General features: G+C 51.8%; 2 protein-coding genes across 3 annotated transcripts; one reads left to right on the top strand and one right to left on the bottom strand.

Moving 5' to 3' along the window:
- Positions 1-113: 113 nt before the first annotated feature.
- LOC132338963 (uncharacterized) lies at positions 114-6551 on the top strand. Of its 2 annotated transcripts, XM_059868995.1 has the most exons (6): positions 114-584; positions 1019-1122; positions 2035-2995; positions 3428-4902; positions 5243-5451; positions 5923-6551. In XM_059868995.1, exons 1-6 carry the CDS (start codon positions 407-409, stop codon positions 5990-5992), a joined length of 2997 nt encoding a protein of 998 aa, XP_059724978.1. In that variant the 5' UTR covers positions 114-406; the 3' UTR covers positions 5993-6551. The 2 variants fall into 2 exon arrangements, with proteins under 2 accessions (XP_059724978.1, XP_059724977.1); XM_059868994.1 differs by having other exon boundaries at positions 2035-4902.
- A 294-nt stretch (positions 6552-6845) lies between these two features.
- Positions 6846-15100, bottom strand: VAT1 (vesicle amine transport 1). The gene is made up of 6 exons (XM_059869023.1): positions 14752-15100; positions 13812-14019; positions 13315-13485; positions 13138-13227; positions 11995-12236; positions 6846-11006 (listed from the first exon to the last, which is right to left on the bottom strand). The coding sequence occupies exons 1-6, from the start codon at positions 15079-15081 to the stop codon at positions 10905-10907; spliced, it is 1143 nt and encodes a 380-aa protein (XP_059725006.1). The 5' UTR covers positions 15082-15100; the 3' UTR covers positions 6846-10904.
- Positions 15101-23374: the final 8274 nt, after the last annotated feature.

Raw genomic sequence — 23374 nt, 5'->3', positions numbered from 1 at the left:
GAGGGGCCGGGCGTTGCCTGCAAGGGGCCGAGGCGAGGCTGAGCCCTTCCCAGCCGTGCTCTGAGGGACCAGGGGGAGTCTGAGCCCTTCCCAGCCGTGCTCTGAGGGACCAGGGCGAGCCTGAGCCCTTCCCGGCCGCGCTCTGAGGGGCCGGGCCGGGCGCTACCTGCAGGGCCGGGGGGAGGCAGAGCCGTTCCCGGCCGTGCACTGAGGGGCCGGGGGAGCCTGAGCCCTTCCTGGCCGTGCTCTGAGGGTCCAGGCCGCGCCCTCCCGCGGGCCCAGGGCGGAGCGAGCCCGCTTTCGCTTTCGTTTTCTCGCAGCGGCGGGGTCGGGGCGGTGGCCGGAGCGGTGGGAACGGGCGGTGAGGCCCCGGTGTGGCGGGGCCCGGGCAGCCGCCCCCGCGGGCATGGCGGGCCGCACGGTGCGGGTGCAGGGCTTCCCCGCCGAGCTGCCTCCCGACAGGGCGGCCGACAAGCTGACCATTCACTTCCTGCGTTCCCGCAACGGCGGCGGCGACATTGCCAACGTCCGGGTGCTGCCCGGCTCCCTGCCCTGCGCCCTCATCACCTTCGAGGCGCCGGAAGGTAACGCCCGCGGGACCCTCGGGGGCCTGGCCTGCCCCACCATCCCCAACCCCTCTGAGTCCTGTCCCACCATCCCCAGCCCCCTTCTGCCCTGTCCCACCATCCCCAACCCCTCTGAGTCCTGTCCCACCATCCCCAGCTTCACTCGTCCCTGTCCCACCATCCCCAGCCCCACTCTGTCCTGTCCCACCATCCCCAGCTCCTCCCTGTCCTGTCCCATCATTCCCAGCCTCACTTGTCCCTGTCCTGCTGCCCCCTGTCCAAGCATCCCCACCCCTGACATTGCCTCGCCCACCCTCCCCTGTCCCACCATCCTCTGTCCTACTGCCCCTGTCCTGCTGTCCCCAGCCCCACCATCCCCTGTCCCACTGTCCCCCACCCCACTGCTGTCCCTTGGCTGAGCTGACCCAGGTCTGGGTGGCTTTTTTCACCAGTGGCCCAGAGGATCCTGAAGGTGAAAAACCACGTGCTGGCAATTGGGAAGACACAGTACCCGCTGGAGGTGACACCCCACGCTTCAGAGCTGAGCCCCAATGAGGTACTGAGGGGATGTGGCAGCCCCAGCTGCTCTCACACAGACTCCCTGCCTGGCAGACAGCTTGAGAAGGGAGACCTCACTCTCTGCTTTCATCTTAATTACACTTAAATCCATTCTCATTCATATTCAAATGAAGATTTTTTTTTTTTTCCTGTGCTAATAGCACAGGGACAGGCAGGCAGGCTGTGCTCTCAGTCATCTGGCATTTGTGCCTGTCAAATGAAGGGTAGTCAGGCTGGAAGAGAACAGGCACTTTTCCCCAGTCCATCTGGTGCCACACAGGGGATCCTGATAATGCCTCTGCTATGTCATCAGCTGGATTCACAGTGTATTATTCCTCTTTCCTTCTCAGGAAAGCTTGGCATACAGACATGCTGGTGTCTAGGGAGCGCTGGAGAGTGCTTACCTCTTCCTTCAGTCTCAAGAGACCGTGGCAGTAGCCATGTCTCATGTTTTCCTGTCTGAGCCCCAAAAACAAGGGCATGGGAATTAGCCCCGGGAATTAGCCATTTGCAAGCTTGTAGTGCCAAAACTGCTTGAAGATCTGGAGCTGAAGCTCTGCAAAGGCAAGAGAGCAACTTCATTTCAGATGCAGAAGCAATAGTGGATTTCTTGGGTTTGGGCTTTTTGAAGAGCTCCCAGTGTGTAGAAATGTGCCCTATCTCTGTGCAGTTTCCCCCTCTGATTCCTTGTTTGCAGAAAGCTTGTGATAAGTGCACAAGGTCAAGGAGTTGCTTAGTCTGGGTCTTTTGGTCCTGTCTGTGTCAGGGCTCATCTCTCTTGAAAGTAGCATGCTGGGGGAGAGAGGTGGAAGAGTGTGTCACAGTAATTCAGGGGCCACTTGCCTTCTGTGCCTTTGAAAGGGCTTGGTTTTGGTCCTTGCTCTCTCACTCCCTTGCTATCTCCTTGCAGATCTTCATACACGTGAGCATGACAATTGACTATGGCAAGCTGCCCACGGGCAAAACCCTCCTGAAGGACTTGCACAAAGAGTACAGCAATATACACTTCAGCTTCGACTCAAAGAATATGCAGTGCATAGTCCAGGGCCCATTCACTGAGCTGCAGACCTTCAGCAGAGACCTGCTGGGCAGCCTGAACCTCAAGAACCAAGCGACTGGCCAGATCCTCCTGCCAGCTTCCAGCTGTGGGGACAAAGAGATGGGAATGCCTGATCAGCAGCAAGTGCCTGACTCCACTGAGTCAGCACAAGAGACAGCAAAGCTGCCAGATTGTGACCAGGTGCAGGAAATGGCAGCTAAAGAACCATCACCTCAGAGCCCAGTGGGTGAGGAAGCTGTGGAGCTTTTGGGGAAGCTGGAGGACTTTTCCCTCGCCATGGACTCGGACATTTACTTGTACATGCAGAGGTTCTGTGCTGCTGAGTACCAGGGTGTGCTGCACCAACATCACGTGGATGTGGTGGATGTCAGTGGCGATGGCATCGCTGTGTTGTACCTCCAGCCATCTGGAGGTGTGTCTGGGGACACAGATGCCTTGAGACAGGCACACCTGGCCCTGCAGCAGCTCTACCAGCAGCTGGAGGTGAGCCTGTGCAAGGAGAAGATTGCTAAGGAAGGGCTGGCAATGGACAGCCAGGCACTCAGGGCTCTGACATGTGAGCTGCAGGAGCTGTATCCCCAGCTGCTCTGCCATGAGGATGTGAAGCAGCTTTATCTTGTTGGAAACCTTGTTGATGTGTGCAAGGCCAAGCAGTTCCTTGAGGATTCAGTCACCAGGAGAGGTGCTGCAGACACGGTTGACACGCTGAGCAGCTCCCAGCCCTCTGGCACCACAGAGGCTACACTGGTGGCCAAACCTCCTGTGCATCCTTCAGCCACAAGACTTAGCCCAAGCAAGCAGGAGCAGAAAGGTGAGTTCAAGCTAGCTGCCAACTTCAGCAGCCTGAAAGCTGACAGGTCTCAGGCTGGCCAGGACCTCTTGGTGAATCAGGACTCCCCACCAGTGGGACAGGTGCAGCTTTCTGGGAAACATTCATCAGAGACAGATGCTCCTGGTCAGAGTAACCCAAGAGCACTGACCCAGCAGTCTCAGCCTCCCACCCCTGTGACAGATAAAGTTGTGGGGTCAGCAGCAGAGCCTCAGCAGAACGACCCCACAGAAAGGGGCCATGTGGAAGGAGGTGCCAGAGTCACAGGAGAAAAGGTGCTGTTGCCTGTTGCAGGCAAAGAAAACAGCACTTTTCAGCATCCTGAGGACTCTAAAGGCTCAGGTCCCTTTGGGTACCACTCCTTTGCTGGCATCTACAGCAACTGTGATGTGACATGGACCTCTTTTGCTTTAGGCTGCAAACCCTCTGCATCCAGCCCTGTGCTGAGACGGTCCAACAGCTTCTCCCTGTCAAGGTCAAAGGAAAGCAGCAACTCTGGAGACATCAGCATGGTGAGTGAGGAGATGAGCCTGGACACTCTGCAGTGGTTTTACCTGAAAGATGTCTGCCATGCCACTATTGAAGAGCTGTGCAGGGCTGGAGGGGTGCACATCTCCGAGCGCCACGCTGGGGACTGCACAGTGCTGATGCTGCAGGCAGAAGACAGGAGAAGGCTGCTCCAGGCTAAGTGGAAGGTGGAAGATCTTGTGCAGAAGTGCCCTGACTTGGTGTGTCAGAGTGTGAGCTACTCAGAGCTTGCTGTCACTGGTCCAGATGACAGTGACCTGAGTGAACTGTGCAGCCTCTTGCGAGGAAAATCCTTCCAGGTTGGACTCAGCAAAGACAAGTACAAGCTCTATCTTGCCTGCCCCAAGGAGATGCTGCCAGGAGTGACTGAGGCCTTCCACATGTTTTCCTCCAGGAGGCTCTGTGCCATGAAGTCTTCATCCCTGTCTCCTGGACCAGAGAGTACAGGGAAATCAAGTGTCATCCAGCCAAGCAGAAGCCAGGACCCAGTGCTGGATTTAGCCCTTCCTGGCACCCTGAATTCCCTGCAGCACCTGAACATCATTGATAAAATAGACTCTCCAGGTGTGCTCAGGGCTTCCTGGCTGCCAGGGGCTGAGGAAAAGGGGTTCTCCAGTCCTTGGAGGTACCAGCAGTTTTGGGGGCAGGAGGAGGCCAGGGGCTATATTGATTCTGGGGCTGGGAGACGTGGAAGCAGCCTTCTGAGCCTTGGTACAGGAGATAAGCTAAGCCCTCCTGGCCTGAGGGAGTTCCAGGAACAGCGGAAGACAAGACTGTCCCTGGGGGAGCCTGACAGCACCCGGCTGAAACAAGTCTTGCCAGACAGATTCCAGTTTGCAAGAGACAAGAGCAGAGGAGGCCACAATGAAGCAGTGGGACAGCAGCACTGTCCAGTCCCTGCAGCTGATGAAACTCCTCACTCTCTGCCCACCTGGCTACCCAGGGCTGTGGCTGCTGAGCCACCACCAGCTGTGGCCCAACAGGCACCTGCAGCAGAGCCCACAGATCAGGGAAGGGCCCAGCTCCCAGGGGGCAGGAGCAATGAGCAGGAGGAGCCTGAGCTCCCATCACAGCAGAGAAGAGACCCCAGCCTTGCACAGGAAAGCAGCACCATCCCTCTGGACCAGTGTGACGCTTGCCAGAGCTCAGGTGTGACCTGCCAGGGCTCCTGTGGTCACACCTCATGCAGGACATGTTTTGCAGCAGACCGTATGCAGCCAGCTTGCTATGAATCTTCAGATATCACAAACTGCAATATCCTGGGGACACTGCAGATCTCCTCCCTGTCTCAGAGCCTGCCTGGATTCTATGGGAGGTCAACACTTCAGCTTGCTTACAACATCCCTGATGGAGTGCAGGGGGTAGGTACCACCACAGAGCTTCCCCATCCCACTGCAGCCCACATGGAGGTGGGGGGGGGGGCTGTCAGGGTGGTTGGGAGGGAAAAGAGCAGCCACAGCTCCCTGCCCCACAGGCAAAGCAGCAGAGGTATTAACCTATGAAAGGCAAAAAGCTCCACAGCAGGTTTTGGAGCAGCTTGCTGCTTCTCAAGACTATGTGTGACCTCTTTAGTTGACAGTGACTATCAGCCCATGGGGACCATGGTCCTGGGTGTAGTTTTCAAGCTAGACAAACCGTAGAAATCCTCTCAGAGGCAAAGCACTGCAGCCATTGTTTAAAATGTCTTATTCCTGTTCTAAGGTTGGGGACCCTCGCCCAGGACACCCTTACAAAGGGGGGAATTTTTGTGCCTTCCTGCCTGAAACCCTGGAAGGGGTGAAGATAGCAAAGCTGCTGAAGAAAGCATTTGAATGTGGGCTGACATTCCAGATCAAGTCCTGCAATGGAGAAGAAAGAATAACATGGGGCCCTATCCCCCACAAAACCACCTGGGATGGAGGCAAAGCCAGGTATGGCCCAGCTCATCCTAAGCTTCTAGGTATGGTTGTGGGATTTTTAGCAATGAGAGGAAGAGAACCAGGGGCTCCAGCTCAACAAATCCTGGCAGGGATGGCTCTTCCACCCTCCCACAGTGGCAGAGTTGGTGCTTCCCTTTGCTTCAGCTTGCAGAGCAGCTATGGCATGGCAGACCAGCACTGGCACTCTCCATCTGGAGCAAAAGCCCTTGCCCACCCCACATCCATAAGTGGTGTGGAAACCTGTAATTCCTCCCCATGGACAAGAACTGTGGGCCCTGTTCACTTAGAGCCTTTCCCATGCCTGTGCTGGGGACAAGCTGTGCCTGCAGGCAGCAGGACAGCCCAGGGGCAGGACTTCCCCTCTCAGCCCCTCTGAAAGGGTGGGGCAGAAATCAAGGGCTGCTTCCCACTGTGATTGTGGCACAGCAGCAGGATTTACAGTGCTTCCTCTCTGCCCCACAGGAATGGCTACCCAGATGCCCAGTACCTCCATGAAGTTGGCAAAGTTCTCAATAATCTGGGCTTTGTGTGATTCTCCCACAGCCACAGCCTGTGGCTTCCTTTCACCTTCTTTTCCTGCTGAGAAAACTGCAGCTTAACAGAGACAGCTCAGGAAAAAGCAGGTGTTTGTTCAAAGAGCTCCTGCTTTCCCCAGATATAGCCAGAACTCTGCACATTAGCAAAGAGCAGCACCTCTGACCCTGCCCCATGCAGGCCTCAGCATGGATCAGTGCTTCCCAGAAACTGCATGCATGTCCTGAAATCACAGAGCTGATTGCAGTCTGAGCCCTGTTTGGCTTCCAGTAGCAGACACCAACCTGGGCAGGAGTCTGCACCTCATCCAGCCCCAGCTTCTGGAAGTCTTTTCCACCTCCTGCCACTGCAGAGAGGTTCCAGCTCAGCTGCTGCCAGAGCTGGGGTTGGAGATGAGCTGTCCTTAGTGTCAGCTCTCAGGCCCCAGCCCCTGCTCTGAGGCCAGCAGGTGACCTGGTGCTCTCTGGAGGAGAACATTTCCAGCTTTCAGCACCCACAGCAGCTGCCTCCTCCCAGGGACAGTCTCCATACTGACAAATAAACAGGATTTATTCTCATGTTTGGTGGTGGCTGTTCATGCCTTGTCTTACCCTCAGCCCAGGCACCCACTTCAGTTCCATCTGGCTACTGACACACCCAGATACGAAGAGCAGAGCCCAGGTAAAGGCTTCACAAACAAAAATCACCATGGCTGCCCTCCAGCATGAGTGTCAGGAACAACACTCAAGCCAGCAATTAACAGTTGTCCCTGAGAGCAGAGGCAATCTCCTCCTGCTGGGAGCATTACACTTTGTCAACTGAATCTGCTGTGGGCAGAGGGTTCACAACAGAAACCTGAGCAGCATACTGTGGAAGGTTCTGTTATGCTTTTAATTAACATTTGAAACACATAAGGCATATGGTAACATTTGACAGAGGAGCAGTACACATTGTAGTCATGTAAACAGCAGTGGCACAGTTGTCTTCTGTCCAACTTGGTTACACAAAAAAGCGAAATATATTTTTTAAACAAAAGATTTGCTATGTGTCTGTAGGATGAGCAGCACTCATATCACAAATCTGCAAATCAACACAATTCAGACAGTACAGACCAGACCATATGCTGCAAGAGGCTCACTCAGAGTCTAACACATTTCACATCATGCTCATGTACTACTTGCCAATAACACTTTGCCATCACGAGGGCTCAGCACACCAGAGGCTTCAGGCAAGCCGAGTGGTTTAACACCTATGATAGCAGCTGTCAGCAGGCAGGAGCCTGCACCAGCTGAAGCCTCACACACACAGTGCTTCTTACTTCTCCCTGGCCAATCCATTCTAGTTTAATTCAGGTGTCTGAAACAAAACCTGGAGCTGAACTCCTGCCCAGAGCACTGAGCAGGGGCCACCTCTGCTCCCTTCCCCTCCTGCAGTCAGCTTGCAACACAAGTGAGCTTCAGAGAGTCAAAAATGTGGCAACTGCTGCCTGGTGATAGCAAAGGAGTTGCATTTTGTCCAAGACCAGCAGCACCAGGCTGGGAGGCCACTACAGCAATGACAGGAGAGGCACTGGCACCGAGCCCCCTGCAGCAGGCAGGGCTGGGGGTGCCTCCTCCACTCATCAGCTCCTTACAATTCCACTTGGACTCCTCATGGCACAACCTTTGAGTCAAGACAATCAGTAAAATAAACATTAAATTGCACTTCTGGAATGGCACACATGATTAAGTACAGGAATCTCCCAGTTCCTCAGTAGCACAACTTTGCCCTTAACAAGGAACATTGAATGGAATGATTTTTATCCTAGGGTTTCGTTTTGGTTTTTTTGCTTTGGTCCTTAGTACACAAACTGGCTGGTTAACTGGATTAAGACACTTGAAGTTTTTACACAGGTTCTATACTTAACTGGCCCATAAAAAAGAAAAGTCAAAAACCAAAACACAACCAACCACACCCACCAGGAGCAGAACTTTGAGCAGGGGCAGAGGATTGCAAGGTTACATTTAATCTTGGTCTTCCTGTAGAAAACACTGTTGCTACCAAGAGACACAGAATAGTCAGTGCTGACCTAGAACAGGCAGTAACTGCTTGGCATTCCTGCCTTGATAAGGGCTTCTGGAATTTCTACATAGAAGACATGTGAGCCCAAAAAGAGCCAGGAGCTAGGATTGTTTCTAAAGAGCCAAGGCTGGAGCAGCTGATAAAGCCTTACCCTGGAGCCAAACAGCTGCCCTGGGAAAGACAAGGGCTTTACAACAGGTCTTGTGGACTGGGGGGTACAGAAGCACCAGGTCAGCCCCAGAAAGGCTGGAACACCTGGGGAGAGAACAGCTAACTCATGGAGAGTCAAACAACATCACCAGTGTTCACAAAACAGAGCTAATAAGAGTCAAAACAGTGTTTTGGCAATACTTTGAAAGGCCAGAATGGAAAAGGCCCCAGTGACTTCCTAGTCATGTAGCAGAAGGCACTGAGATGCTGTTTGCTGTGGCACACAGGAGGCAGCAGGGCAGAGGGGTCTGATGGGAGCTGTGAGAGCCCTGCCACACTGCCTGACCTAAGGCCATCCACATAAGGCACTGAGCACGAGATTGGCTCAGGATAAAGCAGGGAGAGAGAGGATGTTGCCATGAAACACACCATAACAGCTTTCTCTTTTACACTCACAAGATGTGCAGGGTTGTGTGCCTTTTGAGCACGCTGCCCTGGCATCAAGGTGAAATCCAGTTTCTCAGAGGAACAGGTCCAGACTTTCCATTTCAGCAATTTAGACAGTCCTTTCTGTTTTCACACCTGGTAAAGCAGCATTAGACAGTGTTGGATTCAATCTAAATCAGCACAACAGGGCAGGTTGAAAGGAGCAGCAAGATTTTGGATTCAGAAAGGTAAAAAGTTGTGCTTGAGACTTCCATCAGCTTCTGTTTATGAAATTCAAGAGATGAACTGACAGGGATCTGTGAGAGGACTCCAGCACTCCTCTGAGGTTGAAGGGAACAGGATTGTTGCACTATTTAAAGTTAGCCAGGGGAAAACCCCTGGAAGCTGTGCCAGTGCATTTCTAAAGAACTCTGGACTGAGCCCAAGCACCTGAACCCCAAGCTGCACTGGCAGACAGGAGTCCCACTGAGCAGGCTGAGGGAGAATTCAGAGAGGAGCTCCAGCTCTGTGTGGGTGGTGATGGGGCTGTGTGCCCAGCCCTGTGCCCAGTGGGTACCTGCCCCCCTTGAGCCCTTGGCCCTCCCTGTGGGCTAGTTAAGCAGGATTCTAATCTCAAGGTTTTGCTTCTGAAGCACAAGTTCTTCCATGATGGGCAGCTCTTCTTAGTGCCCTTGGGTTTACCATCTCAAATCCAAAATGAAGCCCAAAGGCCCACCACACCTAAAACCCATGCCAAGTAAGCACTGACAGAACCAGAGTGGCCCAGAGCTGCAAGGAGGGTGCAGTGGCAAGGACAGCATCACCCAGGGCTCGAGGTGGGCTGAAGGACAGCATCACCCAGGGCTCGAGGTGGGCTGAAGGACAGCATCACCCAGGGCTCGAGGTGCTCACAGAGCTGGGCTTGGGTCTCTACACAGCTCTGTTTCCAAATGCACACAAGGGAAGAAAAGTAGAAGAGGAAACAGTTCTGGTATAGAGAGGATCATCCCAGGCAGCTCCTAAACCCTCAGTGCTGGAGCCCCAAGACAGATTTAGGGAGAGAAGAGTCAAGCCCTGCTGCAGCAAATGAGCTAGGAGACAATGGAAAACTGCTCAGAATGTGCAGGTAAAGAGGCACATTGACACACAGCTGGGCTGCTTAGCATCTAACTGCTACCCTGGCAACAGCTTTGCCAACCACTGTGCCACAGGGAGAGCCAGCCCAGGCTGCTGGGCAGCCAGCCCACAGGAGTGGCTCTTGAAAGTTCCTTCCCAAACTGCAACACCTCCTCAGTGCACAGGGCACTGCACAAAGTATTAATAGGGGATTATTTTATTTCCACCTCAGTGAAGTCCAATTCAATACTGCAGCCCTTGGAAATACAAAGACAAGGGTGAAGGCCTAACAATACCAACTTGGAGCCCAACATAATAAAGCACAGAGCCAACATCAATTGTTCCAGTTGTTTGAGACACAGTTGAGTCCTTATGGTCTCTAAGAATCAGACACTGCTCAGATCCCTCTATACAATTTGGAAATAGAAAATGGACAGGATCAGGTTATCTAATTGAAACTTTTCTTCTCTAGTCAGACATAGCCCAGCCCAGCCTGTCAGGGTATTTACAGACTGCACAGAGCAGTGACTGCAAATGGAGTATGATCTGCAATAGACTCCAAATTGCCAGGATGGCCAAGGCAAAACCAACACGAGCTGTTAATATCTGGCTGTGTTAGTGGCCTACAAAAAGCAGAGGGAATAGAGCTGGGTTAGTGTGAACAGAAGAGAAACCCCTGCTTGAATTAAACTAGGCCAGCTGTGGTTTTCCTTTGGCTGTGGAGAAAACATCCTACATTTGGCCAACCCTCTGCTGAACAGGCTTCCCAAAGCTGACAGTGCAAACGCTTCAGCAGGGCTCCGTTTCTGCAGAGACACTTGGCAGTTGTTACAGTACATTGTGCCTTGACTTTACAGTGACAGGCTGTGCAGTTGTTAGTCACCAACTGCTCGGAAGCTTCAGCCTCACTGCCTGAGAAAAAGGAGGTTAGTCTGGAAATTCAGTGGAGAAACAAGTGGTTAGAAAGCAGTATGAAATAAACAGGCTTCAAAAGAGAGAGCAGGAGGCATATCTGGCAAAGGGTCAGTCACAACAAGAGCATGCAAACCTCATCTGAATGATAACCATGATGTTCTTGTACTGGTGAAAGATGGGAGATACTGATCTGTCCACTTCCAGGTCCCAAAGAGATCAGGGAGTTAAACCATGAATTCATAATCTGCATTCATCTCTTCTCCTTAGTTCTCTGCTTTTTTAGATTCTTCCTTGGGTGCCTCAGGAACCAGGATGACTTTTCCAACATTCTTCTTTTCTTGCATCTGTTTCATAGCCTCTGCCACCTGGAAGCAAAAGGAGTCTGGTAAGACCCCCAGCCACTGCAGAGAGCATCCATGCCCCTCCTGGGCCCCTCAGCACCCCCAGAGCAGTCTGATAACTGGGAGGCTGCTCTCCTGGAGTTCAGGCCAGCCCCAAGCATTCAGGTGCCTCTGCACAGGTGTGTTTTGGACAGACCTGGCCAACTACCCCAGCAGGCCTACAGGAAACTATCAAGAATTCACACAGCCCAACCTTAACACACACAAGGAGGCTCTGCTCACACAAATGTGGAAGTGCAGGATGTGTCACCCTCAAAGGGAGCAATCCAGCCATCTGCCTGCAGGACAAAGCCTCCACCAGCTACACAAAACAACACATGCACAGAATTGTATCATTTTTATCATTATTTTTAAGCACCTGGGTCAGGCCTGGAACCAAAGCTTTCCTTAAGCCTTTGCATCAGACTAGTTCTCAGGTATGAACACTGACTATCATCACTAAGTTCTTTGCTCCCTTGCAGCAGATCCTGCCCCAGCATTCCCAAGGGAAGAGCCTGGCTCTGCCTGGACACATCAATGCAATAACCCTGAGCACAGCAGAGCTGCTGGAAAACCTGCTGCTCCCTTGTAATATCCTCATTCTGCTTCACTGCCTGGGCTCTTTTGCACTCTTGGAAGGGCAGCAACAACCTTCCCATCTGTCTGCTTAATTACAGGCTACAGAGCACTCAGGGCATGCTGCAGTCTGATGTTCAGCCCAGCCCCCTCCTGGCTGCTGCTGCCCACGGAGCACAGCTGAGCACCTGCCCTGCTCCACAGGGACTGTCTGGCACTGCCCAGCCCCCTGCACTGGAGCACTACAGCCCAGCCACTTCACTCAGCCTTAATATTTTAAAAGGAATAAAACTCAGACTCAGAATGTCTGAGAACAGATGGGTATTAGACATTTTCAACAGCTCAGGCCCCATGGACAAGGTGCTCCCTCTGTACCAGTATGCCAGCTCAGACTCACCTGATCAAAGGGCCACACAGAGTCTATTTTGGGCTTGATTTTGCCTTGGCTGTACAGGTTAACCAGCTTGGCTACAACACTCCTGAGAAGCTCAACTTCTTCATCCATATATCCAAGATGGTAGCCACACACAGCCTTGTTCTGGTGCAGGAGCTGCAAGGCAGTGATGCTGAACTGGTTCCACCAGGTTTTAGCCATAGCCATGAGGTTCTTCTTCTGCCCAGTGAGCAGGTTTGCTACACCTGAAAGGAAGGCAAGCCACAGGTGAGCTGGAACACAACACAAGAGGCAATGGGCATCCCATGGAACAGCTCAGACCAGGCACAGTGAGGGACAGAGCTGAGAACTGACCCAGCAGAACCTGCCCAGTTGACCCTCAGTGGAAACAGGCACCTGCCTCAGCCTCAAGATAAGCAGAATTTGGATTATCAGCACTCATGTGGCAAAAATGCACATGAGAAATGCAGAACAACTACTCTCTTTGGCCCTCCTAAGGCAGCAGCAGCTAGGAGGGCTGGCAGAGGTAAGAAGGGGTTACAAGTGACATCCAGCCAGGCTGGCAGGACAACTTTCCCCTTCTCCTCCAGCCCTGCTTCTCCAGGGGAATCACAAGCTGCAGTGGCTGGGACAACCAAAGCAGCACACTGCTGCAAGTGTCTGGAATCCCACTGGGGGTTGTGTGAGGGCTTTGTCTGAGGGACAAAATCACAGTGTTCCAGGGCTGGGGAATGGAGAGATAAGTATTCAGTAGCCTCAAACCTCATCTCCCACACATCCTCTAAAAGAAAAGCAAGGCTGTGCAGTAACTCAGCCTAGACAAAGCAGCTATGCCAGTATTCCTCCCTGAGGACATTCCAGCTTCCCCTGCAGGCACCAGCTTTTACTCCAAGAGAGATTTCACCATGGGAGGGAGGGAAGAGTCTTGCAGGTTGTGAACACAGCTCTGGGGACAAGGCACAACTCTCACTCCCCATCAGTGCCTCACCAAGCCAAAGCATCCTGAAGACCTTAATGAAATAAAAGAAGTACAACACAGGGTGCAGTGAGGAATAGTGTCCCTGACAGCCACGGAGCATTTCTGTGTGGATCCCATTCCATCATCACACAGTCCCTGGGATTTTTGGACACCTTGCCCACACTCACCATAAGTGATGAGTTTGCCCATCGGCTTCAAGAGGTTAAAAGCTTTGGATGTATCAGATCCTCCCAGAGGGTCCAGGACAATGTCAACACCTAGAGAGGGAATTGGAAGTAAATAGAAGTTTCTTTGCAATTGAAAGAAATGCAAGAGAGCTGCACAAGTCCTCCACCACATCATACCTTTAGGAGAGATCTTCCGGACCTCCTCTGCATAATCCATGGTTCTGTAGTCAATGGGGTGAGCAACTCCACTCTCCTTGAGGGACTCATGCTTAGAGGCAGATGCTGTGCCAAAAATGGTGACATTTTCTACAGTCTTGCACAGCTGGATGGCAGCAGTTCCCACACCACCTGAAAATCAGCAGTATGAAAGATTTAGAAGCAAACAGCCCCAGCAGTCAGACAAACCTCTGAGTAGGTAAGTTATCCCTGCCTGTACCAAATCACAGCACAGCAGCCCGGGGAATGGAGGCTCTGCCTGGCGAGGTTGGTGCCTGGGACACACTGGGAGACTGACCCAGCTGCTGGGAAATGGGGTCAGCACAAAGCCTGCATCTCTGCCAGGTGACATTTTGTCAGTCCAGCCCCATTCTGATCATTTCCTCACCCATGTCATTTATTCAGAAGCTGCACGGTGAAACCAAGAGTCTCAGCATGGTCTGGCAAGAATTACTTACCTGCAGCCATGTGGATGAGGACACTCTGGTTGGGTCTCAGGTTTCCAAAGTCAAACAGAATCATGTAGGCAGTGATGTAGTTAACAAGAAGACCAGCAGCTTCCTCGAAGCTCATCCCCTCAGGCATTGGGAAGGTGTGACTGACCGGCACATTCACCACTTCTTGCCAGAGCCCTGACCTGGCCAGGACCATTACCTTATCACCAACCTAAAATCAGAGGACAAGGTGGTCTGAAACAAGCCCCCAAGGCTAGCAGAAGCCATCAGACCCTTGCCCTTGGTATGTCAGAGCTAGTGAATTCACAGCATTCTCTGTGCAGAGGTCTGCAGGGACTGCAGCACCCCTGGACTCAGGCAGGAGAGCACAGCTGCTTTAACTCCCTCCTCCTCGGGAGGCTGCAGCACAGAACCTCTCACCACAGACCCGGGCACACACCAGGAACCCCAGAGACCACAGGCACCACAGGCTCTGCCTTTGTAGTGGCACCCAAACCCAGATTGTGGTTGCCCACACCAACCACTGGATTCATGCTGGATCCCCCACAACACAAGAGGGATGAAGATCATGTCCTGCCCTCCTTGCCCAAGCTAAACACCAAAAAATATCACTGCTGCTCCTTGCCATCAACCTGCCCAGAGGCAGGACCCCTCGGGAATCGCTTAGTAGCATCAATCATGGAAAATGCACCTCCAAACTTAGGAAAACCTCCCGAATCTGAGGCACAGGCCTCCCCAGCTCCTCCCGCGGCTCCGGCCCCTCAGCCCGGCCCGGGGATGCCCGCCCGCCCTGCCCCTTTGTCCCTGGCCTTTGTCCGCCGCCGAATCCTCGGCGGGTGGGATGGCTCGGGTCCCTGAGGGGGCTCAGCGCTGCCGGGGCCCACCGGGACTCCCGGGGCCGCACCCCGGGCGGTTCGGGGCCGGCGGGCCGGCCCGCCCTCACCTGTCGGTCGCGGACGCCGTCGCCGAGGGCGCGGACGGTGCCGGCGCACTCCATGCCGGGGCAGACGGGCGGCGGCGGCAGGCGGTCGTACAGGCCCTGCCGCGCCATCAGGTCGGCGAAGTTGAGCCCGCAGGCGCGGACGCTGACCGAGACCTCCCCGGGCCGCGGCTCCGCGCTGCGCCGCGCCTGCACCTTCACCTTGTCGTAGCCGCCGAACCCCGTCAGCACCAGCGCCCGGTGCTCCGCCGCCGCCTCCCCGCCGCCCGCCGGCGGCTCGGGGCCGGGGACCGGCTCGGGGGCGGCGGGGGCCGGGGCCGGCTCGGCGGACATGGCGGTGCGGAGCGGCGGGAGCGGCGAGAGCGGCTGCGGGCGCGGCGGCGGCGGCGGGGAAGGGCCGGGGCGCGGCGGGGGCGGAGCGGCTCGGGCGGGGCAGCGCGGAGCGGCGGCGGCGGCGGCGGGCGTGGCGGTGAGCCCGGCCAGTCCCCGGGCCCGCTCCCCCTGCCGCACCGCCACGGAGCATCTTCTCCCCCACACGGCCTTTTTTGTCTTTATATTCTTTTTATTTTTTTTTAATTTTTTTTTTTTTGCTAAATGATTCCTTTCGAGCCAACACGCTGCTCGCGTTCTGCCTGGGGGCATGGTTGAAATGGCAGTTTTGCTGGAGCATCATTTCCCTGAGTTATTTTACAATTTATAGTGCGGAAATCCTGACACTTCACTTGCGGGGAGCTCAGCGGCTCTGCGGCAGGGAGGAGGCACGGGCTCCTCAGAGGTCGGAGGGAGGAACTGAGTTCTAATCCTGCAGCTAAAGACAAATAAATCAGGCAGCGTGTGCAGACAGATCGCTGGATCCAGCCTCTCTTTCTGCCAGCAGACATCAGCCTCCTCCCTGAGCTCATGCTCGGGTCCCTGATGTCACAGTGGGAATGTGTGAGCGCTCCCATTTCCATCGGGAATGCCCATTCGGTGCCATTTTGTGTGTGCAGAGCACAACAGAATCCACGCCTCGCTTATCTGATCTTGATGAGCCCGTCGCTAACAACCCGCAGTCACTGCAGGGTGACAGCTCGAGCGAGCAAATCAGAGAGGCCCCGAAACAGAAAAATATCCACGCCCAAAAAGAAAACACAAACCACCGCGAGGATAATCAGTGTGCTGGGAAATTTCTGTGTCATTCCCAAGCCAAGCAAAACCCTGCACAGGGCACTGCCAACACTGTGACAGTTCTGGCTGGCCCACGGACAAGCAAAATGTCTGAAAAATGTGAATTTTATTATTGGCTTTTCACAAATATTCAAATGAATATTAGATGTGTTATGTTTGAAAGTGATGCTGTATTAATTTTCTTAAGTAGTGTGTAAAATACACTTTTAGGTTATAACATAATGTTAAAATAGAAACTATGCTATGTAGGATACTTTTTAAAAGAAAGGAATGAGGTACTCACACTGAGATCGCAGCCACAGGACACCTAAATCTTTCAGAGAAAGAGAATTTATTCCTCCCTTAGCAGAAGAAATGAACTTCTTCCTGCCTTGCTCAGCCCTGAAGAGGCTGTCAGGATTCAGAGGAAGAAGCTGACACTGTCCAGACAGAATCCTGTCTTTGAATGGAATTGATGCATCATGGATGAGGTGTATAAATATGCAGTAGGCTGTTGCTTTTAAGGGTTAATCCTCTGTTAACGTGGGTCCTTTTTCGGGCTTATTTTGCCCAGAAAAGGTACCTGGACTGTCTGTAACTCTCTGTTCTTATTGTCTCATATTGTCCTAAATCCTAATTGTCCAAATTGTCCAGCTCTGCATGGCTGTGCCTGTGTCCTGCAGGATGCTCCAGGCTGGGCTGCAGGAGCTCTGCATGTCTGTGCCTGTGTCCTGCAGGATGCTCCAGGATGGGCTGCAGGAGCTCTGCATGGCTGTGCCCTGCAGGATGCTCCAGGATGGGCTGCAGGAGCTCTGCATGGCTGTGTCCTGCAGGATGCTCCAGGCTGAGCTGCCCTGACCTGGCAGCGCCTGGGACAGCTCAGGAAGAGGAGCACAAAGACAGGAAAGGAGGCAGGAGGACAGAGCCTGGGGCAGGCTGCTCATGGTGTGTGGCAGATTTATGGGTGTTGGGGTGGCTGCAGTGGGAACAAGGAGGAAATCATGTCCAGTTGCACGGCAGGATCACAGTACAGCTTCACCCTTTGTTTGCTGTTGGTCAGCTCTGAGAAATACAGATGTGCCTTCCTGATATGTGGGCATGTCCCACAGCCCAGATTACAAAGAAGCAGTCAAAACAATCCTCCATCTTCTACTGTGTCTTGGTTTGGAAAGCCAGGTGCCTGCTAAGGAAGGCAGGAGCCTCCCCTGAAATGGAGAATGCAAACCCTCCCCACCCCTCTGAATTGCTATGAATTTTTAATTAAGGGGCTCTCAGGCAAAAAAATATGGGAGCAGGAAATAACAGTTCTTCAATAGGGAAGGGGGGGAAAATGGATAAAACAAAACAATGCAATGCACCAGAACAACACTGACAGAGTCAGAGCTCAACCTGACACCCTGTGGGTCAGGGTGTTGGCAGCAGTCCCGTTGGAGAAGTGGCTGCAGCCCTCCTGAGGTGCCAGGTGTGGTTCTGTTGGAGCAGGGGGTCCTGTAGAAAAGGATGTAGTCTTCCTCTGCAGATCTGTGGAAGTAGAAGCAGCTGCTGTTCCTCTGGGAATCCAGTGGAGAAGCCGTGCTGGTGTTCCAGAGTCTCCAGATTCTATCTGGGTAGGAATGCTTGGCTCCTCCCTCTGGGCTCACATCTCCCAGTGGGATGCTGTAGTTCTTATCAGCCATGCAGGGACATTCAATAGCTGTTAGCAGCAGATGTCTCCTTGGAGGGAGGAGTGATTGTGATCACTCAGAGAGAGAGAGAGAAAGGAGAATTGCCCACTTGACACCAGACAACTGCCATACAGATGGGAACAGAATACATCTTGCCTTGCAATCTGGAACATACTGCTCTTCCTAGGAGCTTTCCTAGCCTCCCTTCTTTCAGTGATTTATATTCACAGCTGTGAGGGCTCTTGTGGTGGATGAAACCAAAGATGGATGCTGGCCCAAAGGGAGCCTCTATCCACCCCAGAATTCAGGGATGATCTCCAGAGACTGAGTGGTCAGTGAAGGCAGTGGATTTGGGAAGTCAGATCCCTCTTCTGAGGGACTGCTCCAGCTGTGTGAGCAGATTGGACAGGACAGGGACATTTCTGCACAGCGGCAGGTCCCTGTGGAAGGGCAGGACTCTCTTTCTGCCTTGGTATCTTTCCTGTTTCTGAGTCAGTTTTTTCTTATCAACTCAGTCAGCAACATTGTCCCTGTAAACCCCTCCCCACGTCACTTTGTGTCCTGCTGGGGTGGTTTTCTCACTGTGTTGGAGCTGCAGGGTTAAGGTCAGTCCTGGCCTGCTGCTGCTGCTCTGGAGTTGGTGTGAGTGAGGCCGTTTTGGAGAGCAGGCTGGGAGCTGCTCCCCAAAAGGGCATGGGCTGGGCATGTGCAGCTGGCACACCCTGAAGTGGGACCCCCAGCACATCAGAGGGGACATCAGCAGCTGGGAAATTGGGTCAGCATGAAGCCTGCATCTCTGCATCTCTGGGACATCAGCTGCTGGGACCCCCAGCACATCAGGCACTGCCCACTGGGGACAGGACACTGGCAGCATTAGCTAGACAAAACTATTTCTCCCAGTGGAATTGCTGCTCACTGCCCTAGCCCAGCAAGCTCCCCAAATGTGAGCTTCTGCTGCCATTCTGAATGGTGCTGACTTGTGATTTACAGCCAGAGGTGGGCACAGGACACTGAGGTAGCTGTTCTCATTCTCCCTCTGCCAGGCACTCAGCTTTCCAGCAGCCCTGCACCTCCCTGTAAGCTGCTGTCTTGCTTTTTCCTGCTGTCCTGCTTTTCCCAGCCTCCTGAAAGGGGCTGAGGAGGATGTGCCACAGTAGGAGCAGTGCCAGCTCCCCTGCCTGGCCCTTTGTTCCTTGTCCTTTTATTTCTACCAAGGGCTCTAGCACTCCCTCTCCTCTGCTCTCAAGGACATTTGAACAATGACCAGGCAGAAGATAAAAAAACCCAACTGGCAGCAGTTTTCTTGTCAGCAAGCAGCTGCCTGTGCCAGCTCCCAGGGCTTTCTCAGGACACAACCCCAGAGGCTCAGGCCCACAAAGTCCTTACCTTGCGGGGCAGGGCTCCCTGAGACCCCACTGTGGCCAGGGGCTGGCTGCTGCACATGGGGTGGCTCCACCCCACAGGTGAGGTGCTCACATTTGGGGTTCTCCAGTCCAGCTCTGGCCTTGACCTGGTGCCACCATCCCCCTCTCCTGCTCTGCTGGAGCTGCCCACGCTCCTTTCATCCTGCCCAAGCTGCAGACCAGGGCAGGGGCTGGGCTTGGGAAGGAGCTGTGGGGCTGCAGTCGGCCCCCATGGGGTGCTGGGACCCTTTCAGGGCTCTGCAGTTTGGTATCCTGGCTCTACAGCAAGTGTTGACCTCAATCCATCTACCTGGACTTGTTGGGAACACCAGAGAAAGATTCCTCCTGCCTCTGCTCTGCCTTCTCTTCACCCTTGCATGCAGCATGTTAGGATGCACAGAGAGGGACAAACAGACAAAATCCCACCTGCATCACACATACCAGGAGTGCTGTGCCTCCTGGTGACACTTTCTGTGCCTGTATCACAGTAAATGACTTTTAGATTTGACAGCTAGAGCAGCAGGTGGAAGAGATCTGACAGAACCCCTCAGACCCAGCTGCCACTCACAGCTGCAGCTCCCTGTGCTGCTGTTTTGATCACAGACAAATTGAGGCACTTGCCAAGTGCTAGCTGAAGCTCAGTGGATGGCAGCTCACTGAAGAAATCCTCCCAGCACAGAGCATCATTCCCACAAAGGCTGTGGGAATTCTCCAGCCCCTTCCCCTGCACAGCCCCAGCAGCAGAGGCTGTGGATGGCATGGGGCCAGATTCCAGATGTGCACAGAGCAGCATCCTCCTCTGGAAGAAAGCTCTTTCTCCCCTGCAGTCTTTGGAGAAATCGTGTGAAATGAGAATCAGTCTCCTTAACTTCAACCTTGTGCCCCAGCATCAATAATTTGCTGACAATTATAGTCCCAAAACCACAGCTTAGCACATCCACATGCTGTGCATCCACGGGAGCCCCGTTATCTGCTCGGTGGGTTTTACCACACTGAGAATGCACAGACTTGCCTCTCTGTGCTGAGCCTTTCTGGGGTACAGCAGGCAGGACTGGGCAGTGTGGCTGAGCCTTGGATCAAGACCTGGTGTGAAAAATGTGTATTTTGTGATTGGCTTTTCTCAAATATGAAAATGAATATTAGATGTGTTCTGTTAGAAAGTGATGCTGTATTAATTTTTTTAGTAGTGTGTTAAATATAGTTTTAGGTTATAACTTAATGTTAAAATAGAAACTATGCTATGTAGGATACTTTTTAAAAGAAAGGAATGAGGTACTCACACTGAGATAGCAGCCACAGGTCACCTAAACCTTTCAGAGGAAGAGAATTTATTGCTCCCTTAGCAGAAGAAATGAACTTCTTCCTGCCTTGCTCAGCCCTGAGGACACCTCAGGATTCAGAGGAAGAAGCTGACCCTGCCCAGACAGAATCCTGGGTTTGAATGGAATTTATGCATCATGGATAAGGTGTATGAATATGCAGCAGGCTGTTGCTTTTAAGGGTTAACCCTCTGTTAACGTGGCTCCTTTTTCGGGCTTATTTTGCCCAGAAAAGGTACCTGGACTGTCTGTAACTCTTTGTTCTTATTGTCTCATATTGTCCTAAATCCTAATTGTCCAAATTTTTATTACTCTAACTATATTACTATTTTTATAACCATTTTATTATCACTAAACTTCTAAAATTTTAAAAACAAGTGATTGGTGTTTTCCACACCTGGGTTTCTCTGCAGCACCACCACCTCTGCTGCTGTCCAAGGGCCTTTTTTTTAAGATTCTCAATCATAAAATACACATTTTTCACACCTCCAGAGGAGTGCTTCAGAGGCTCAGATCACTGTCTGCACACAGAGAAATCTGCAGCAGTGATTGAGGCATTGTGCTTCCTCAGCCTCCTGCACACATGCTCTGACTGCAGTCTTTCCAGCAGAAGCCTTGGCACTTGAATGCCTCCTTGCTTTAATCCCTGAGGTTGCTGAAGGATGCTGCTTTCATCTGATAGCATTTATGGACTGTTATAATGAGCTTTGGCTTGCTGAGATAAATTAAATTGCTCACCCAGAGGTGCAAACTTCATTAGTGCCAGCAGTGAGTCAGATCAGCATTATTCCAGCCCAGAATGTAAACAGGCTGGACACATGAAAGGGGATTTGGCTGGGATTTTTTTTTCCTCTTTCTTTTTTAACCTTCCTAATTGCTGCTGACTTGTATTCTTTTGCAGCATCTCTACTGTTGGAATAAATCAGCTCAGAGTCCATTTTCTTCATGCAGAAAGCCAATTCTTTATTTACCAAGCTCATATTTGTAGGAAGTATCAGAAGGCACTGTGTTAAACCTAATTGGTCAGCAATAGAGTGAAACTCAGTTCATTCATATTGTATATTTCTATCAAATTTTCTCTCTCTAGATATGTAAACATTTTTCCTTTGTGGGTTCTCATGGGACAAATTTGATTGTTTACACAGGTGCATTTGTTTTTCACCACCAGAATAGATTGTTGTGTTAAATAAACTTCTCGTTTGCATGAAGAAACATCAAGGCAAAACAATACATGTAGTGAACAAGAAACTGACAGCAACCAGCAATAAGTCAGGTACAACAATTAAGAATATTTCAGATAATACACATAATTAGTAATACATGTGAAATTAGGTAATAGGAATAGCTGATATTGTGCCATCATCCCAGAGTCTGCAAGCAGCCCTCAGTTTAGTGAGGGCTTGGATAATTATTTCCAGGTAATAATTCCCAAGCTTACTCTAAAAATAGGTTCAGCTATCATATATAAAGGGTCAAATTGTCAAGTCAAAGTGACCTGAATCTAGTTTTGATGCAGAAAACATTTGGGTTAGTTGGCAAATTCTCCATCCAGGTAAAGCCAACACCTGGCCACTGCTCAGGCTCCAACTGGGAGGGAATTGCCTAAACACATTTTAAAACAAGGTTCTTAAGAATAGCAGTTATGAGTAAAGGCCTTGGGGTTAAAGACTGAGCACACCATCCAGTAGTTGGATCCCTCTGAAGTCTCCTTCAGGATTGAGATGCTTCAAACCCAGCAAACTGCTGGAGTGCCTCTGTAATAAAAACTGGGGAAAACCACCAGACTATCAGATTGGAGGAGGGTTTCAACAAGGCTCAGGTATCTTTTCTTGGAACTCTGAAAATTACTTAAAATTACGAGACAGCGTTGGGTCAAACCACAGAGCCAGTGCAGGGACTAGCCAGAGAGCTCAGCTGGTCTAAGAGATGCATAAGTGGCTAGAGAAGAAAAAAGAATCCTGAAATGACATGTGTCTTTCAGATAATTACACAAAAAGATGCTAAAGCATATAAGAAGCTGGTTATAAATACAGTAACAGCATTTTATGAATGATGCCTATTATAAAATCAGTACATTCACATCATGTAATCAATACACCATGTAACCATCTTAGGAAGTTGAGATAACACCTTTCTAAACAGTCATGCACCCATGTCAGCAAAATGAAACAAGAAAACACTGAAACAGCTCACAGTCAATAACAGCCATAATGTAGACTCATCACTGACTGTTCTGTGTCATCCATGGAAGATAAAACAGCTGAGATTGTAACAAGCAGTAAAATCTTTGATAAAATCAAGGGTGAACATGCTGTATCTTTATCCACAAACAGGTGTTTGGCAGTGTTTCATCACAGCTGTTTTAGTCAGAGTCATCTCTTCAAAAAAAACCAAAAAAACAACTATATATCTTTCAATGCAGAAAAGTGATATTTAACTGTCTGTGATTGCAATGCAAGAAGTAAGCAGGAGTATGTGTTCTGTCACCAGCTGTTAAAAACAGCTGGGGCAGTGTTCTTTATCTCTTCCAGGACCCATCCCTCACAACTCTGGGGGGGATCTCCTCTGTTAATGGCCAGCTGTTAAAACCAGGTGGTGCAGTGTTCTTTATCTCTTCCAGGACCCAATCTTCCCTCCAGGAGATATCTTTTGTTAATGGGCCATAAATTACTAATTATCTTCCTGTTAATGGGCCACTGAGTGTCACTGCATGGCTGATAAAATTCCACTGGGGATGCCCAGGGGGAGGAGCCAAGCATTCCTACCTGGATATAATCTGAGGGCTGGATCACCACAGCAGCCTTTCCCACTGCATTCCCAGAGGAAGACCAGACCCTCCTAGGCCTCCACCGGACCTTCAGAGGAAAACTCCTCCTTTCTGCAGGATCCTGCTCCACCAGAACCACAGCTGGCACTGCAGGAGGGCTGAGGCACCACTGACTGGCACTGTGCCACCACCCTGACCCACAGGGGGTCAGCTCCTGTTCTGACTTTGTCTGCTTCAGCAGTAAAGTTTTTTTACTGTGATCTAATTATTTCTAAACTATAAAGAACTGCTGCAGATAAAATTCAAGGTTATAGGACTTAGTTAAGA

Source organism: Haemorhous mexicanus, chromosome 28, assembly GCF_027477595.1.
Source record: "Haemorhous mexicanus isolate bHaeMex1 chromosome 28, bHaeMex1.pri, whole genome shotgun sequence".
Classification (NCBI taxonomy): domain Eukaryota; kingdom Metazoa; phylum Chordata; class Aves; order Passeriformes; family Fringillidae; genus Haemorhous; species Haemorhous mexicanus.
The sequence above is the reverse complement of the archived record's forward strand: the minus strand, read 5'-3'. Positions and strand labels throughout refer to the sequence as shown.

What these genes read in the sequence shown, in the direction of transcription:
- VAT1 (XM_059869023.1), bottom strand. Translation starts at nt 15,081, where the DNA reads ATGTCCGCCGAGCCGGCCCCGGCCCCCGCCGCCCCCGAGCCGGTCCCC. An exon ending in ACGGCGTCCGCGACCGACAG is followed by an intron (nt 14,020 to 14,751) that starts GTGAGGGCGGGC and finishes CTCTGATTTTAG; the next exon opens with GTTGGTGATAAGGTAATGGT. An exon ending in CTGTGTGGCCCTTTGATCAG is followed by an intron (nt 11,007 to 11,994) that starts GTGAGTCTGAGC and finishes TTTTGCTTCCAG; the next exon opens with GTGGCAGAGGCTATGAAACA.
- LOC132338963 (XM_059868994.1), top strand. Translation starts at nt 407, where the DNA reads ATGGCGGGCCGCACGGTGCGGGTGCAGGGCTTCCCCGCCGAGCTGCCT. An exon ending in TCCCTGATGGAGTGCAGGGG is followed by an intron (nt 4,903 to 5,242) that starts GTAGGTACCACC and finishes TCCTGTTCTAAG; the next exon opens with GTTGGGGACCCTCGCCCAGG. An exon ending in TGGGATGGAGGCAAAGCCAG is followed by an intron (nt 5,452 to 5,922) that starts GTATGGCCCAGC and finishes TCTGCCCCACAG; the next exon opens with GAATGGCTACCCAGATGCCC.